This window comes from Diabrotica virgifera, chromosome 1 (assembly GCF_917563875.1).
Source record: "Diabrotica virgifera virgifera chromosome 1, PGI_DIABVI_V3a".
Classification (NCBI taxonomy): Eukaryota; Metazoa; Arthropoda; class Insecta; order Coleoptera; family Chrysomelidae; genus Diabrotica; species Diabrotica virgifera.
In genome coordinates, this window is record NC_065443.1 from 16,737,600 (window position 1) to 16,757,813 (window position 20,214).

General features: G+C 31.7%; 1 protein-coding gene across 1 annotated transcript in view; it reads left to right on the forward strand.

Moving 5' to 3' along the window:
- The window catches only part of LOC114334252 (phenoloxidase 1-like), an 86,662-nt gene that overhangs the window by 10,264 nt on the left and 56,184 nt on the right, over nt 1–20,214 (forward strand). The window contains exon 2 of the mRNA XM_050655070.1: nt 18,263–18,388. Within this exon, the coding sequence (XP_050511027.1) occupies nt 18,278–18,388 (111 nt within the window). The 5' untranslated portion in view covers nt 18,263–18,277. The remainder of the gene's footprint in view (nt 1–18,262; nt 18,389–20,214) is intronic.

The window sequence follows — 20,214 nt, forward strand, 5'->3', positions numbered from 1 at the left end:
TTCTCTCTACTAAGAAGTTCCTTCAATTTTTATTTTTATCATATTTTATAGTTCATCATTTTTATTTCCAGTTTGCAAATTTTTCATTTGTTCCATGGCTTTTTGACTATGTCGTTTGCACTGAAATTAAATAATTTTTAAGTAGATCATAACAAATATGTATTATGTAAATTTGTAGATTTTAAAAATAGGTTTTTTCTCTTACATTACAGTTTGAGTAGCGATATCATTAAATTTTGTGTTGCAAGTTTCTTCTACTGCTTGTTTTGCAATCTGATCTAACACATTTGACATATCAGGTTGTAGTTCATTTGTGTTTTCTCTCTAATAAAAGTTAAATATAAAGAACACATTTCACTACCATATTCGTAGTAAAAAATACATCCAAAATGAGTTATTTATGGAGCTATCAAAAATAAAGTGTTACTTCGAATTCAGAGCTCTATTAACATGGCCATTAGTATAAATAGAAACATTTTGTCTGTCGTTAAATTGTGTATAAAATCAAAATACATGTTTTTTAATAGATTTCTTATCTCTATTCTTCTTTTGCGTGTATTTTCAATCGATGTTCTAGCACTTGGAGTCTTTATTAAATGAAGAGAAGGTATTGCATCATTTCTTAACTTCCACTTGTTGTCAGGTAATCCCAATAGTTTTTCTGTTAAACAATAGTCAGCTTCTGTAAAATGTTTTGAGCATATTATTCTCGCGGTATCTACATAAAATTTGTCTCGCTGAAAACACTTGGGAGACCCACACTTTACGTATGTGTTTATCTCTAGGAAACACGAAAAAACGACACTTAGTAAAAGGTTTACTTTTTATATTGATATTGTTTAAACAACCCACCACTGCACAATACCTACATACATGGTAAACAAAAATTAGATTTCTTTATAAAGTACTTAGGTACAGATAGCCAAGAGCAACTTGCGTTCGATAAACAAATTAGGTGATATTAACACAGTAAACTGAACGTTTTCACCACAAAATTTATATAACTATATAATATAAATAGTCCAGAAAGCCACTGCGCATCCGCTAGAAAAAATATTCTAATTCGGATTTTTTGCGCAATCTTACTCAAAAAGGACTCCTTTTAACAAATTTGCATGTTGCCAGGACCAAAAGGTGGTCAAACATTTTTTAAACGTTTTTTTTTGTTTTTTTCCTAAAATTATTTTTTTTGCATGGAAAAAAGTTTTTTTAGGTTTTTTGGATCATTCCAAACAGAAAAGGTCTTTAGTGACTTTTCTCTAAAAATGATAGTTTTTGACATATAAGCGATTAAAAATTGAAAAATTGCGAAATCGGCCATTTTTAACCCTCAAAAACTATGTAAAAAACTGAAAATTTTAATGTTGCCAAGGTAGGTAGATATTCTTTAAACATCGATTGATGAAATCCCGAAGAGTTTTTTGCAATACAATATTCAAAACTCCTTTGTTTATTAATTGCTAATCAAGCGTGCGCGACACTATTTTCCACCGACAGTATGGTGCAAATGAAAGGAATAAATTCGTTATTTCGTAAACCGCCGACTTTAAGGAAAAATCCCGAAACAGGTCGATTTTTATTTTTAAGTTATGATATTGTGGCATATATGGTGTAGTAGTGACGTCATCCGTCTCGGCGTGATGACGTAATCGATGATTTTTTTTAAATAAGAATAGGGGTCGTGTGGTAGCTCATTTGAAAGGTTATTCAATTCTCTATTCAGTAATGTAAACATTTACATAATTATTTATACAGGGTGTCCTTCTACTTCTTTTTTTGGCAAATAATTAAATTTAATAAAAATTTTTTGGACACCCTGTGTAACTAATTATGTAAATGTTTATATTACTAAATATAGAATTGAAGAACCTTTCAAATGAGCTAGCACACGACCCCTATTCTCGTTTAAAAAAATCATCGATTACGTCATCACGTCCAGATGGATGACGTCACTAGTATACCATATATGCCACAATATTATAACTTAAAAATAAAGATCGACCTGTTTCGGGATTTTTCCTTAAAGGTGCCGGTTTACGAAATAACGAATTTATTCCTTTCATTTGCACCATACTGTCGGTGGAAAATAGTGTCGCGCACGCTTGATTAGCAATTAAAAAACAAAGGAGTTTTGAATATTGTATTGCAGAAAACTCTTCGGGATTTCATCAATCGATGTTTAAAGAATATCTACCTACCTTGGAAACATTCAAATTTTCAGTTTTTCACATAGTTTTTGAGGGTTAAAAATGGCCGATTTCGCAATTTTTCAATTTTTAATCGCTTATATGTCAAAAACTATCATTTTTAGAGAAAAGTCACTAAAAACCTTTTCTGTTTGGAATGATCCAAAAAACCTAAAAAACTTTTTTCCATGCAAAAAAATAATTTTAGGAAAAAAACAAAAAAAAAAACGTTTAAAAAATTTTTGACCACCTTTTGGTCCTGGCAACATGCAAATTTGTTAAAAGGAGTTCTTTTTGAGTAAGATTATGTGCAAAAATTCCGAATTAGAATATTTTTCCTAGCGGATGCGCAGTGGCTTTCTGGACTAAAAAGATTTTACTACATTAACGAATAAACAAAAATTTCATTCAATACGTTTTGAAGCAACACGTGAGAGATAACTATTGTATTAACACGAATGAACATGAACACAAATAAAGAATTCAACTTGGCGCTAGGAAAGTTGTCTCTGGCTTACGTCACAGTGAGCGATAGGGATGCAAGACCAAGATGCGCGTTGATTTATCTTCTTGTCATAGTATCAAAATTTGAAGCATAGCAAAATTTGAAGAACGGCTTTCTGCTCAAAGAAATGAAATTGAATCACTTCGTTGCATATCTCAGGAACTGCAGAAGGATAACCTAGTTTTGCGCAAAATATTAGACTCACAGGAACAGTCACTGCGCAATATTAACGTGCGCATATTGGGAATAAAAGCTGAAAATGGTGAAGATCTTCGTTCTAAAGTAATTAACTTATTTAATAGTAAATTAAAAATAAACATTCAAAATAGCGATCTAAAAAAGTGCTATCGTGTTAATGATAAGAATCCAGGTAATAAGCCGGCTGCAGTGATGGTGAGGTTCGCTTCGGACACAGCTCGTCTATCTGTGTTAAAGAACAAAAAACATCTGAAAAACTCGGGCATATATATTAAAGAAGATTTGACAAAATCGAGGTTGTTACTACTTAATCAAGCCATTAAGGCTTTTTCATTTAAAAGTGCGTGGGTGATTAATGGAAATGTTTATGTTAATTGTGAAAATGTCGTTCATAGAATTTCGGATGAATCCGATATTAATCGATTAAAAAAATAGTTCTGGTGATATATATATCAATATTGTTTACTGGTCAAAACTGTAAGTAATACCTGATGAATTTTCCTTTTTATATAGACCATGTTTTGATAATTTACTACTAATGTGGTTTAACATCCAGTTATTTATCTTTTTGTTTGTTTATAATCTTATTTAATTTTCATTATAAGCTGTTCTAGCAATGTGACACATGTGTTTCATATTGGCTAATAAAAAGCATATTTAGAGCCAATATAGTTAAACGTAGGTTTTAAGCTATTTTTGTCACTTATAAAATAAATAACATCATAGTAATTAGTATATAATGGCAATAAATAATTTCAGAATTGGTCATCTGAATGTTCGCTCTTTATTTTCCAATTTTAATGAATTTAAAAACTTAATTGAAGAGAAAGATTTTGATATTATATTGTTATCGGAGACTTGGTTAAATTCTATGCATAATACAGCTGTTTTTAATATTCCTAACTATCACTTTATTAAAAAAGATCGTCTAGGTAGGGGCGGAGGTGTGGCGGCTTACATTAAAACACAGTATTCCGTGGAAATTCTAAATTTCGATTTTTCTATTAATGCGCAACTTGAGTTTTTGGTATTTAAATTAAAAACATTAAATAAAACTTATGGAATATGTGTGTTTTACAAGCCACCTAAGCTTAATTTTAATAGTTTAATTCCTGATTTTGACAACATTTTTTCATATCTTTATCCAGTTGTTGACGACATTTTTTGTTTAGGTGATTTCAATATTAATCTCTTCAATCTTCAAAATCCATTGATAACTCTTTTTGAAAATTATAATTTTGAGCAGATCATTGATGAACCTACACGCATCTCTGGAAAAGTGAGCACACTGTTAGATCCAATTTTCTTAACCAATAAATCGTTAGTCGTTAAATCTGGAGTATTTTCAGCAGATACTATTTCTGATCATAAACTAACCTATTGTGACCTAAGCTTGCATAAAATAACTAAAACACCCAAAATTATAAAACATCGTTCTTTTAAGCACTTTAAACTGGACAACTTTTTACTCGATTTACAACAATTGCCATGGGATGATATAATTTATGAAAATAATATTGAAAAGAAAGTTGAAATTTTTAACAATTTAATTATAAGTTTATTTGATGTTCATGCACCTTTTAAAGACTCATTAGTAACCAAACCCAAAGCTCTATGGCTAACGGAAAACATAAAAATGATTTTAAAACAAAAAGAACGAGCACTGCAAAAATTTAAAAACTCCAAACTTCAATTGGACTGGATAGAGTACAAGCGTTTGAGAAATTTGGCGGTTGCCGCAGTCAGACGAGAAAAGAAGAAGTACATAGACTCTTTTACGGGTAATACAAAGCAGCAGTGGAAAGCTTTAAAAAATCTTAGCATATGTCCCAATAAAAATAATGAAATACCTTCTAGTTTATCTGAACCTAATGACATCAACCAGTTTTTTGCGACGTTCTTACAACAAAAATCCAACTGTACTGAAAAAATTAACTTTTATGACAATAATACTTATGAAGAAAATTTAAAATTTTCATTTAAAATGGTGACTGTACATAAAGTTAATAAAGTTCTTAATTCAATACAAAGCAATGCAACCGGTATGGATGAAATTTCACCTCTTATGTTAAAATACTGTAGTCCGTTCATTGATTAATACATAACACATATTATAAACTGTTGCATTGAGATAAGCTATTTTCCAGACCAATGGAAAATTTCTGTAGGGAGGCCACTCCCAAAGTCATCTAACCCAACAAGTTATAATGACATTAGAGTTATAAGTATTCTCCCTGCTCTGTCAAAAATATTTGAGAAGGTACTTTATGAACAAATGTATGACTATTTTACTATGAACAACATAATTCCAAACTCACAATGTGGTTTTCGTAAAGGTTTTGGAACATCAGTAGCACTAACGAATGTTTTGGATGATATCTTTAGAGCATATGACAATAAAATGTGTTCTGCTTTGGTACTTTTGGATTTTTCTAAAGCGTTTGATACTATTAACCATGAGTTGCTGGTAGCTAAACTTAAGTACTATGGATTTTGCAAAGAATCATTTTTGCTCATTGCATCTTATTTAAGCAATAGATTTCAGTCAATTTTCTCTAATAATAAGTATTCTAATAGAGCAGAAATACTTGCTGGCGTTCCTCAGGGTTCGATATTGGGTCCTTTGCTATTTCTTATTTACACGTCTGATATATTGAAATCTATAAAATATTGCAAACTGCAAGCGTTTGCTGACGATACCCAGATTTATGTATGTTTTGAATTAGAGCACTATAAAGAATTTCAGGAGTGCCTTAATCAGGATCTTCACATGATTTATAAACTTTCTTTGGATCATAATTTAAAGCTAAACCCTGACAAATCGTGTGTTATGATTTTTGGTAATCAAAGTAAAACAGAGTTTCTTAAAAAAAATTTAAGTATTTTAATTAATAATTCCAAACTAAACTTTGTAGAGAAAAACAAAAACCTGGGCGTTATTTTAGATGAACAGCTTAGATTTAAAGAACATGTAAAAAAATTAGTTCAAAAATCATTTTGTCCTCTAAAAATATTATATAATAATAGACATGTCCTAAACAAAAAATTAAGAAAAAATTTATGTGAAGCTCTCGTCTTATCTAATTTTAATTACTGTGATTTTATTTATGGTTTTTGTTTAGACAGTGACAGTAAAAACCGTATACAGAAAGTCCAGAATGCGTGTATCAGGCTTGTTTATGGTTTGCGCAAATTTGATCATATATCACATTTATATAAGGATGTTAATTGGCTTAAAATGAATGACCGAAGAACTCTTCATTTTGCTACCTTTTTATTAAATATAATAAATAATCCTACTTCACCAACTACGCTTAGGGAACGCCTTATATTTCGTAACGATATACATAACCTTAACATCAGAAACAGGATTAAACTAACAATGCCTCAACATAGCACCGCTATATTTCAGAGATCTTTCTCATATAATGCTGTTAAAATTTTTAATTCCATTCCTAATGATTTCCTCCCATTAAATATAAATACCTTTAAAGTCAAATATAAAAAATACCTGTTAAATATGTCATAATAAGTAATCTTAAATCTTAAAAAACCAACTAAATTATTAAATTTTAATTTATTAGCTAATTTGTAGACCAAATAAAATATTTATTCAATGTTATTATTAATTGTCAATCCGTAATTTTCTTTTATCAGTATAAATTAACATAAAAGCCTTTGTGTAACATATCTTGTAAGTGACAAAAAATATAAATGTATTAGGGTTCTGGTTTGGTTCAGTTGAGTAGCCTTGAGCTAGACTTGCGCCAAACCAGGACATGATAGGGAACATTTTTTTTTATTATTGTAACTGACTGTAATTTTTTCCCCTTAAATAAAGTCCTTTATTATTATTATATTATTATACAGGGTGCGCCAAACCTCTGGTCTTCTTTGATTACGGCTAAACTATGAGATATACAAAAAAATTTTTATAACAAAACTAATATGTATCAAAGAGGTCTATAATTTAAAATTATTTTCAATTATACAGGGTGAGTCAGAACGACGGTATGAACCAAAGTTTTATTTTTTTAAATGGAATACCCTGTATATTAAATCATTTTTGAATATATTATTTAAAAATATGAAAAATTTGTATAAGGTCTTATAGGCCTAAAGTTAATACTTTTCGAAATATTTACATTTTTATTGAGAAAAATGGTAATATTTATAGGGTTGTGGATTATGTTTCCAAGGAAATAAAAATTTAGGTGATAGGTCAAAGTTTTTAAAATATAGTGTTATTTTTAAATAATTTAATATTTTTTACTTTTAGCCATAAAATATACAGTGTGATCACTATTTGCAAATACAAAATTTTCTCATTTTTTTTAAATGGGACACCCGTATATTAGTTTTGCGTTTTGCAGTAAATATTACAACCTTTCTTTTGGTATGAGGTTGTATGTACCTAGCTTGCTTCGTTTTGTAGATATTTTAACAAAACTATAGATTTTACGTGTTTGCGGATTTTTTATTTAAAAATTTTTTTGCAAAAAAAAATAATTATAATCTGGTTTTAGAAACATACACTAAAATAAAAAATATGAAAATAAAAACGTAATTAAAGATTAAAATAAATCGTATGCTAGTACAATTCAATTGAATTTAATAACTTTAAATTATTTTACAATAAATATTTTACCATATTAATGAATGCATAAATTAGTTACTAAATTAAATAAACAACCGAATTTTAAATCAACCGTAGTAATTTTTCTACTACAGCAACTTTCCTGTACCAAATAAATTGTTAGTTAAATTGTATTTAGTTAAACTTTTAATTTACCTTTTAAATTTACTTACATACATCTTGAGAATATAAAAATTATTATAAAGTATGCTTTGAAACAAATGAATGTTAAATGTATCATCCAAATATAAAGTATGCTTTGAAACAAATGAATGTTAAATGTATCATCCAAATTATTTAATAATATAAATAGTATTTACTGGTGTCACAAAAACTGGTAATACTTTTGTACTTTTGTAGTAGAAATTTTTGTAACAATTTTTTATATTTTAAATTTTAATTTTTTAACCGAAAAATTTTTGGATATGATATTTGTTTTGGGCGAAACCATTAGAAATTATTACCAGCTTTTGTGACACGAGTAGGTACATAGATACTATTTACTTCTTAATATACTTCCATAACGTTCATTTGTTTCAAAGTATACTTTATACGTTCTCAAGATGTAGGTAAATTAAAAAGTTATTAACTGATCTTACTCGTAAATACAATATAATTAACAATTAATTTGGCACAGGAAATAGTTGCTGCGGTAGAAGAATTACTACGATTGATTTAAAATTTGGTTGTTTATTTAATTTAGTAACTAATTTATATATTCATTAATAAGGTAAAATATTTTTTGTAAAATAATTTAAAGTTATTAAATTTAATTGAATTGTACTAGCATACGATTTATTTTAATCTTTAATTACGTTTTTATTTTCATATTTTATATTTTAGTGTATGTTTCTAAAACCAGATTATAATTATTTTTTTTGCAAAAAAATTTTTAAATAAAAAATCCGCAAAAACGTAAAATCTGTAGTTTTTTTTAAATATCTACAAAACGAAACATGCTAGGTACATACAACCTCATACCAAAAGAAAGGTTGTAATATTTACTACCAAACGCAAAACTAATATATAGGGTGTCCCATTTAAAAAAAATGAGAAAATTTTGTATTTGCAAATAGTGATCACACTGTATATTTTATGGCTAAAAGTAAAAAATATTAAATTATTTAAAAATAACACTATATTCTAAAAACTTTGACCTGTCACCTAAATTTTTATTTCCTTGGAAGCATAATCCACAACCCTATAAATATTACCATTTTTCTCAATAAAAATGTAAATATTTTGAAAATTATTAACTTTAGGCCTATAAGACCTTATACAAATTTTTCATATTTTTAAATAATATATTCAAAAATGATTTAATATACAGGGTGTTCCATTTAAAAAAATACAACTTTGGTTCATACCGTCGTTCTGACTCACCCTGTATAATTGAAAATAATTTTAAATTATAGACCTCTTTGATACACATTAGTTTTGTTATAAAAATTTTTTTGTATATCTCATAGTTTAGCTGTAATCAAAGAAGACCAGAGGTTTGGCGCACCCTGTATATATCATGCGGTAAGAGGAACCTAAATTCTAATTTTCAAGTAAATTTTTCGTGACTAGGAAAATTACACACCAAAACGGTCATTTACTGGCCTTTTTATGTAAGTACTCCAGAGAAATAAGCAAGAAGTAAGTAGACCATGTTCGGGACACTCAAATATCCAGGTAGCTGACTACTTTTTTATTTATAGTAGACCTATATAGTCTAGGCGCCAGAGGGGTCACCGTGTCCTTTTCAATTCTGATGGACAAACTCAACGGTTTCTTATGGATTTTTGGCTGCTGATTACGAATTTCGAGGGTGGATTTCGATCCGAGTGGTCAAAAAATTGTTATAAACAATTTAATTGTTTACAAATTGTTTATAAGGCTCTGGCTCATAAACTAAAAGAGACAAAAAAAATGTTTCAAATAAAATTTGTTCCTTACTAAAAAACGAAGAAAAAACGTTTATTAATCTTAAATCCAACAATTATAACTCAAGATATTGTAAAATTAGTGCACAATGCATATTGAAAATTGCAAAATAAGTATTTTTCGAAGCTCTATCAATCGTAACTTGGATTCTACGCATAAAAATGAGACTTAAAAGGTCTCATTTTAAAGCTTAATTAATAGGCTTCCAAACAAAGTTTGTTAAATTACTTTATCTTCATTTGTTTTAAAGTTATACCCGTTAGAAGGTATAATTTTCTTAAAATTGTACATTAATTTGTTTATAAGGTTTTCAAGCAAATTTGAGCTATAAACATTTATACTTTAATTGACAATAATGATAGAAAAAATTAAAAGGAACATTTTGAGCTTAATAAAATGTTCTTCACTTTATTTTTGGCCAAGATGTCGATATTTTAATATCGCAAGCTCTGAGGCGCAAGATCGGCTCACAGCGTAAAGTTGTTCTGAAGCTATTTCCTTGTGGCATTAATTATTCTAAATGGGAAATAAGCCACAATTTAACTAAAAAATGATTTTATTAACTTTTCCACGTCCAACTCAGACGTCGTTGTCAAAATACAAAATATTAATAAACTAAACAAAAATGTTGTTGCTTAGAAAAACATTATTTGCTAATATTAGCAAATTATTGTTAATAATTTAATTTAGTCTGACTCAAAAGACTTTAAAATAATATTGCCAATATTTATGAGTTGCGTTCCTGGGACGACTTTACTAAAAGATAGTTCATTAAATCTTTAATGAAAAATTTGAGTTAGGGTTGGTTTCATGTAATCGAATGAACTATCTTTCAGTAATGTCGTCCCAGGAACGCCACTTATAAATGTTGGCAATATCATTTTAAACTACTTTAAAATGTATATGTCTGAATTCAGTCAGATTAAATTAAATTATTAGAAGAATTTTTTAATAAACATCAACATTTTTGTTTAATTTATTAATATTTTTCATTTTGACAACGACGTCCGATTTGGACGTCAAAAATAAAATAATTTTTTAGTTAAATTGTGGCTCATTTTCCATTTAGAATAATTAATGCCGCAACTAAATAGCTTTAGAACAACACGCTGTGAGTCGATCTTGTGCCTCAGAGTTTGCGCTGTTAAAGTATCGATATCTTGGCCAAAAATAAAGTTACAAACCTTTTACAAACATTTTCGTAAGCTAGAAATGTTTCTTTTGAGTTCTTATATCATTATTGTTAATTAAAGTATAAATGTTTATAGCTCAAATTTGCTTGAAACCCTTATAAACAAATTAATGTACAATTTTTTTAAGAAAATTAAAATTTCAAACGGGTATTACTTTAAAGCAAATGAAGATAAAGTAATTTAATGAACTTTCGTTGGAAGCCCATTAATAGACCTTTAAAATGAGACCTTCTAAGGCCCATTTGCATGCGTAAAAGTCGAGTTACGATCAATAAAGCTTCAAAAATACTTATTTTGCAATTTTCAATTTGCATTGTGCACTAATTTTACAATATCTTGAGTTATAATTGTTGGATTTAAGATTAATAAACGTTTTTTCTTCGTTTTTTAGTAAGGAACAAATTTTATTTGAAACATTTTTTTTGTCTCTTTTAGTTTATGAGCCAGAGCCTTATAAACAATTAAATTGTTTATAACAATTTTTTGACCACTCGGATCGAAATCCACCCTCAAAATTCGTAATCAGCAGCCAAAAATCCATAAGAAATTGTTGAGTCTGTCCATCAGAATTGAAAAGGACACGGTGACCTCTATTTGGCGCCTAGACTAATAGGAAGAAAACCTACCTGTTTCCCGCCTAGAGTTCGCGTCCGTTTTTAATTATTAACAATTTAGTGCAAAAACGCGATTTTTTCGATATTTTGCAACCCTTCTTCCGATTCTTCGAAACTCCGATTTTTGAAAGTTAAAAACTTAATTTGTTGCTTCGCAAACTGAAATAGGTTTTTATGATATAAGTGTTAAAAGTACACGTTTGAGGCACGCATGTGAAAGTTTGCAGAATGAGCGATAGCGAGTTCTGCAATTCACATGCGTGCCTTAAAAATGTACTTTTTAACACGCATATCATACAATATTTTTTCTACAAAGGTAATTACAGGACAATATCTACAAAAACTTTTACTTGAACTTGACTGACATTCCATTTTTATATTTTTTTGACATTACATCAAAATTGCCTATAGGGTCAATACGAACTGCAGTGCCTAAAAATTTTAAAGTACTAGTGCCTTAAAGTATCATTTTTAACGCTCGTATGGAGTTCTAAAAATTGCATTTTTAGCACCGTTGATTTTTAACACTCTTGTAGAAAATAATTATTTAATGAAAATAATTCATTTATTAAAGTGTAGGTACTTTAACTTTTCCTATTTTCATTATTGGTAATATGATTAAAAAAATATATTTTTGAAAAAAAACAATTTTTTTTCAAGATTTGTTAAAACAAATTAGACTGTTTAATAATTAATACATTTATAAACAAATTGCATATTTGTAATGTACGTAGAAATTACATGCAAATTGAAAAAGAAAGATCAAAATCCATTGAGATGATCCGGAGATACAGAAAATTGTATTAGTTTGAAATTGCTTTTTCGGTATTTTAAATCAGTGGATTTGTAGGTCTCCCTTAGCAACCATTTGAACTACATTTTTGAAAATTCGTAGAGGGTGCTGTGGAGATACAATGTTTGTGCAAATTCTTTAACAAAAAATACAAATCCTATTCTGTAAAATGGCCTCAATTAGATTCCTTAATTATTATAAACAAATTAGCTAGGAAAAAACACATGGCTAACTTTGTCCCAAATGAACCAAGGCTAAATTTTTTATTTGAAAATTCGTGTTAAAATACTAGCTTATCGAATATATACAAATAATTGTTTCTACGGACAACATTTTTAAAGCTATTCTACTTGTTTATAAACTATAATATTTCAAAAATTTGGCATTAGGATTTTCAAGATGAGGGAATTTTACAATTTATAATTCACGTCCCATCTGCCCAGCGCGGTAAAGTTCCAACGAGAATGTCCAATAGTCCAATCAGAGAGTGCAGCAAGCACCTCTTCTTCTTCTTCTACGGCACTACAGCCCAAATTGAACCTTGGCCTCCTTTATTTTTTGCCTCCACCTTTGTTTGTCTGTGGCTGTTCTTCTCCATACACGGACTCCTAAAAGGGCTTGTGCGTCGCTGTTTACTGTGTCTTCCCAGCGCTTTCGTGGCTTCCCAACCGGTATCTTTCCTTGCATTCTAGAATTCAGTGCTCGTTTTGGTAGCCTATCTTCTCCCATTCTTATCACATGTCCGGCCCATTGCAATCTTTGTATTCTAATGAAGTCTGACACGGGCGTTTCCTTATAAAGTTGATAAAGCTCGTTGTTGTATCGACTTCTGAAGATTTCATTTTCCCTCACAGGTCCTAGTATTCTCCTAAGTACTTTCCTTTCGAATGTGTCGAGTTTGTTTTTGGATGTTTCTTTCAGGACCCAGGCTTCACTGCCATAGCATGTTATTGGTCGAATTAAGGTTTTATAGATTCTCATCTTTGTATTTCGGTGGACACTTTTAGACCGAAATATATGGGAGAGGGCAAAATAAGCTCTGTTTGCCTGCGTTATTCTCTTCCGTATTTCTCCATCTTCTGATCCGTCGGCATATATTTCTACTCCCAGGTATGTAAACTTTTCAACCGTTTCAATGTCATCTTCATGTATAATGTTTTCTGGGACTATATTTCTTCTCGTCTGAGTCATTGTTTTTGTTTTTTCTGTGTTAATTTCCAGACCTAGCATTTTTGTTTGTGTTTTTAACTCTGCATATGTTTCCTGTGCTCCTGTTGATGTTCTACTCATAATATTAATATCATCAGCATAAGCGGCCCGTTGAACCGTTCGGTTGGTCAGTAGATTTGCTCGTCCAGTTTGTATTTGTCTAACCGCATACTCCAGTGCCAGGTCAAACAATGTTGGGGCCAGCCCATCTCCCTGCTTTAGTTCCTGCGAAATGTTCTAACAGTCTGTCCGGTGGTTTTGTATTCGTACACATGCCTGAGTTTCATCCATTGTGGCTTTAATGAGTCTTATTAGCTTGTGTGGTATTGCCAATTCAGCCAATATATGTATAGTATTGTTTGTTCCTTTTGACTGAGTCGTATGCCTGTTTAAAGTCTACAAACACGTTGTGAACATCAACATCGTGTTCCCATGCTTTGCTCAAGATCTGTTTGACTGTAAATATTTGATCCAGTGTCGATCTTCCCCGTCAGAAGCCCATCTGATACTCTCCAATAATATTTTCTGCTAGTGGTTGGAGCCGCTGGTTTATAATATACGTGAGGACTTTATATGCTGTACATAGTAGAGAGATTCCACGGTAGTTTTTGCACTGGAGTTTGTCTTCTTTTTTATAGATCGGGCATACTATACTTTTCTTCCAGTCGTCGGGTATTTTCTCTTCTTGCCGTACGTCTTTGATGAGCGCGTGGATGTGACTTGCTAGGTGGTCGCCACCTACCTTATATAGTTCTGCTGGTATTTCGTCAACTCACAGAGCTTTATTGTTTTTCTGGGCCTTAGTGGCTTCGAGAACTTCCTCTATGGTTGGATCTTCTACTCCATTCTCTTCTACGTAGATCATACCCATTTCATCTTCCATGTCTACTTGAGTTCCAAGTAGTGTCTGAAAATAATGCTTCCAGGTTTCTGTGACTTTCTGTTGGTCACTGATTATTTGCCCACTTTCATCTTTACATAGACTTGTTTGAGGTTTATACCCACTTTTTATCTTTTTTAGGTATTCGTAAGCCCCTCTAATTTCGTTGTTTTTGAAATTTTCTTCCATTTTTTCTATGTGTCCATTTTCATAGGTTCTCTTTTTATTTCTACATGTCTTATCTGCTTTCCGTCTAGCGACTTCAAATAATGTTCGTCTTTCCCTTGTTCTTCTTGTTATGTACATTTTGTGTGCTTCTTTTCTTTCCTCTATTGCTTGTCTGCACTCGTCATCAAACCATGTTGCTCTTCTCTCCTTTTTCTTGTTTCCCAGGGTGGACGCTGCTGCTGTCAGTACTGCTGTTTTGATATTAGTCCATTTGCCCTCTATGGAGTGCAGTTCTAGCGTCCTTAACTCATTTGCGACTTCTTGTTCGAACTTCTCTTTACATTCCTGAATCTTCAGTTTTTCCAGGTCCAGTTTGTTTGTTATTTGTTGTCTTTCGTTTCTTTCCCTGTTAACACTGCATATAAATTTGGTTTGTACTAAAAGATGGTCTGATCCACAGCATGCTCCTCGTCGTGTTCTCACATCGGAGATACTACTGGCAGCCCTTTTGTCTATCAGCACATGGTCAATTTGATTGGTTGTGGTTCCATCTGGTGAAATCCATGTCATTTTGTGTATGTCTTTATGCGGGAAGCATGTGGAACTTATACCCATGTTTTTACTGGTGGCAAAATTTATCAAAAACTCCCCCCATTCTCGCTTGTTTCATTGTGCAGAGAGTGCTTTCCTATTGTGCCATAGAAATGCGGTTCCTTGTCTATTTTAGAATTCATATCACCCATTATAATATTGATGTCATTTTTTGGCGCATTATCATATACTATCTCCAGCTGTTGGTAAAAGCTTTCCTTTGTATGTTGCTCTTGATCTTCTGCTGGACAGTGAATGTTTATCATTGTTAGGTTGAAGAAGAAGTGGGTGCAAATTCTCAATTTGCATATCCTTTCACTGACTGCCTGGAAGTCGATGATTTTTGACATAAAATCATTATCCACCACAAATGCGACTACTAATTCTTTGCTTCCTTGTTCCTTCCCACTATATAGAATTGTGTGCATTTTAGATTCCCTGACACCTTTCCCCAGCCATCTTGTCTCCTGAAGAGCAGTAACTATGAGCTTATATCTTTTTAGTTCTTGCAGAAGTGCGGTTTGAGCTCCTGGTCTATTTAGCGTCCTCACATTCCAGTTTCCAAATGCATAGTCCATGTTTCGTAGCTTGAGTCGTTTCCGAGTTTCCGCAAGCACCTCTACCGGTTTCGAAACTTATTAATCTCTCATCAGGAGGCACATATACTGCTCTCTCTGACCCAACTAGGAAAAACCCTGGCGTGCAGTCACGGATTGCAACGAACGAAATGGCAGGGATGCCCTAGCGGCAACTACTAGCAAAAACTAAGTTTTCAATCTAATAGCACATAAACCAACATCAAAACATATTACTCTACATCCTACCAAATTGAAAAAAATAGGAACCTTCTCTGGTAACACCTCCGCGGCTTCTACAATTTGGAAGCCATAACGGATGCTGAGACTAACGAAGATGAGGGAATTTTACAATTTTATTGGGAATTTTATTGAAAACTTAGTTTTTGCTAGCAGGTGCCGCTAGGGCATCCCTGCCATTTCGTTCGTTGCAATCCGTGACTGCACGCCAGGGTTTTTCCTAGTTGGGTCAGAGAGAGCAGTATATGTGCCTCCTGATGAGAGACTAATAAGTTTCGAAACCGGTAGAGGTGCTTGCTGCACTCTCTGATTGGACTGGAATAATGATGCGGCTGTAGTTTCGTGTTGCAACGAAATTGAAAATGGTTATTCATTTTTGATTTACATGTTTACTTTGATTGGAGTACGAAGGGCACCATTCGCTTTAGAACTTTACCGCGCTGAGCAGATGGGACGTGAATTATAAATTGTAATATTAGTGCAGTCACTGAAGGTTTAACCTCCGATTTCGTTGAACCTCCATCGATTTTCATGAAAATTGGTAAGTAATTAGAGGATACCTCAAGGAACAAAGGTGACATGATGCCAACTTGCGCTTTTACTCTGGGGGTGGATACCACCCCTCCTCGGGGGTGAAAATTATTTTATTAAAAATAATGCCATAAGTCGATAGAGGGACAAATTATAAGCAACATTTGTTATATAAAGTTATTAAAATAAATCAACACTTTTTGAGTTATTAAAGACCAAAAATTTTATTTTTTCGTAAAAAAATGCATGTTTTAAATCGATTTTTCACGTATAAAGCAAAAACTATAAGCTTTTAAAAAAAGTTATTATTACTAAAATTGAAGATAATAAAAAATTGAATACACTACTCACATAAAGAACTAACTAATGTTAGTTCAAAGTGAGTTATTGGCAATTGAATGTGTATTTTTTTCACGAGTACTCAAATCTAAGTATTCAAGCTTAAATAACGGGAAAACGATGCAATGTATAAAATATTCCTGCTAAAAATTTGTCAAAGTACTTCGGAATACCTTTTAAATGAGCTTTAGAACAAGGTAATACAGTCAAAATTAAGCAAATTGTGATGAAAATAAAAGAACCGTTTCGATTTTTTTAGGAAAAAGTTAAAAATAAAACATACGCCATTTCCACAAAAATTAAAATTTATAGTAATCCTTACAAGAACTTCTTTATATTAGGATAAATAATGTTTTCGATAATTTTGACCGATTTAGAATGCATAATTTTGAAAAAAAGATATAATTTAAAAAAATCATAGTTTTTAAAATTATTGTAATTCTCATATTCTTTTGATAATAACTCCAAAAATACTCAATATACGTAAACAATTATATATAACCAAATTTTAGTTTTTTGTGTACCAAATATTTTACCTTTTTTACTATTTCTATAGGGTAAAAAATAACCAAGATAGAAACGTTTAAATCTTAAATTTTGCTGTCGGAACCATGCAACCGAGGCCATTTACCCTTTTATTTTTACAAAAAGTAAGGGGTTTAGAAGATTAGGTTTAACGTGCTTAAATAGCACTTGGAATTAGCTTTCAAACAGTTTTTAGACGAACCTGATACTTACGGTATCAGAACGGTATCAGATACTTACACGAACGGAGTTATTAAAAAAAAAACAATAACAAAAGATAAATTTTGAAAAAAATTTGGAGCATAAATTTTAACGCTGTCAACATGTTCATTTGATAGGTATTTTTAAGTACCTACTTTGACAAATGTTTAATAAGTTTATGTTATGCATCAATTTGCCGTTATTTCAGCTTGAATACTTTTTTACAGAGTTTTTTACTCGCCGGAAAAAATATACATTCAATTACCTATAACTCACTTTGAGTTAACATTAAAAGGTTTTTCTAGTAAGGGATTTATTTTATTTTTTATTAGCTTCAATTTTGATAATAATAACTTTTTTACAGTTTTTACTTACAGTTTTTGAATTATTGATGAAAAATCGGTTAAAATCATGCATTTTTCTCAAGAAAAATGAAAATCTTTGATCTTTAATAACTCAAAAAGTTTTAATTTATTTTAATAACTTTATATAATAAATTTTGCTTAGAATTTGTCCCTCTATCGAATTATGGGGTTATTTTCAATAAAATAATTTTTACCCCCGAGAAGGGGTGGCATCCACTCGCAGGGTAAAAGCGCAAGTTGGCACCATGTCACCTTTGTTCCTTGAGATATCCTCTAACCACTCACCAATTTTCATGCAAATCGATGGAGGTTTAACGAAATCGGAGGTAATAGCTTATATCCACCTTCAGTGACTCCACTATATTGCCTCATCTTCGTTAGTCTCAGCATCCGGTATGACTTGCAAATTGTAGAAGCCTCGGAGGTGTTACCAGAGAAGGTTCCCATTGTTTTCAATCTGGTAGGATGTAGAGTAATATCTTTTGATGTTGGGTTATGTGCTATTAGATTGAAAATTTAGTTTTTATTCTTCTTTACTTCTAAATATCACTGTTCTTGATTTTATTTTTTGTTTTAAATTTTAGATTCACGTCCGAAAAATGATGAAAGCAAAGGAGTGTTTACTTTTTCTATTTGACCGGCCTAAAGAGCCGCTGTCTATACCAAAGGGCCCCGATGGAGTTAGGTTTGACGTTCCTAAAGAATATTTGGTAAGTTAGCATGTTCATAAATCGATTATTGTTGAAAGGAGGTAAGCGCCATTTTCTACTTTTCGAGTTACAGTAGGCCCAAACCAGACGGGACACTCTGCAGCGCTACTCGGTGGATCCACAAAGCAGCTTTCGATTATTTACGGTGGGTTCTTATGCGAAGTGGACGTCGCACCCCAGACGAGCGACTGTGGCCAGCCACAGTCGCCGAGCCTCACTGCTAGTGGCGTCCACTAGTGGCACACGCCATTCAGACGGACCACTTTTGTAGCTGTCGCAGATGTTTACGAGAATTTATAGGGTGAGCACCTAAAATGAATTTCGAGTCGGAACGGTTTAAGAAATTCTTAGGTTTAAGAAATCGAAAGGGCGGCGATGAACTGGCGGCGGTGAAACGCCCTAGACCCTCTCGTAATGTTACCGAAGTATTCCAGCTTGCATCTCTTTATAATATTGACCAGTTGTATTGTTTATAGCCTTTATTAGCTATAGACGTTATAGCCTTATTCATTGATATCGCTGTAATAATATTGTTGCTAGACAGTCAAACTGTCATTGTATACCCGATGTACGAATAAAACTGTGCTTTTTTCGCAAAGTTCGCATCACCCTGTGGCTTATTCTATCATATAAAATACTGAAATTAAAACCCAACTATAGCCTTAGGTTTTCTTAAACATTTTGTCTTTCGATTCATTCGCTTATGTTGGATAATAAAAAATTTTGGCACTTTAACAACTGGCCATGTTCGTCATCAGTACAGGGTGTTTTCTGAATAAGCGCGACAAACTTTAAGGGGTAACTTTACATGAGAAAATAATGATAATTTGCTTTATAATCATATGTCCGCAAACGCTTCGTTTCCGAAACACGGGATGTTCAATTTTTTTACAAGCTGACGATTTATTTATTGCTTTAAAACCAGTTAAGATATGCAAATGAAATTTGGTGGGTGTTAAGACCTAGTTATTGCAAATTTTTTACCATACAATTAAAAATTGGCGTACGGGTAATATTATCGGTCATAATACCCATTTGCGCTCCAATGGTGAATATTAAATTCTTAATTGTATGTCAAAAAATGTGCAATAACTACCTCTTAAAACCCACCAAATTTGATTTGCATATCTCAACTGGTTTTAAAGCAATAAATAAATCGTCAGTTTGTAAAAAAAAAATTGAATCTCGGAAACGAAGCGTTTGCGGACATATGATTATAAAGCAAATTGTCATTATTTTCTCATGTAAAATTACCCCTTAAAGTTTGTCGCACATTTAGAAACACCCTGTACTTATGACGAACATGGCCAGTTGTTAAATTACCTAACTTTTTTATTATCCAACATAAGCGAATGAATCGAAAGACAAAATGTTAAGAAAACCTGAGGCTATAGTTGGGTTTTAATTTCAGTATTTTATAAATGCTAGAATAATCCACCACAGGGTGATGCGAACTTTGAGAAAAAAACACAGTTTGATTCGTACATCCGGTATACAATGACAGTTTGACTGTCTAGCAACAATAATATTTTTTTTCCTGGAAGCCGTCTGTTGTGAACCGGCTGTACTGCAGCCACTTGGCAACAATATTATTACAGCGAAATTGTCAATGAATAAGGCTATAACGTGGTAAAAATCACTTAAATCGGACAACAGGTTTAGGAAATTCGAAACATCAAGACCAAATTTTTAGTGGATCGATTTTTTTTGCACCGTTGTGTATATATCCTTATCTCAAAGGCTTCCAAGCGTTTCGGCATAGCCTCACTTTGAGTTCACGCTTCCACTACATACAGTAGGACTAGATATAACAATAAGGAAGATAT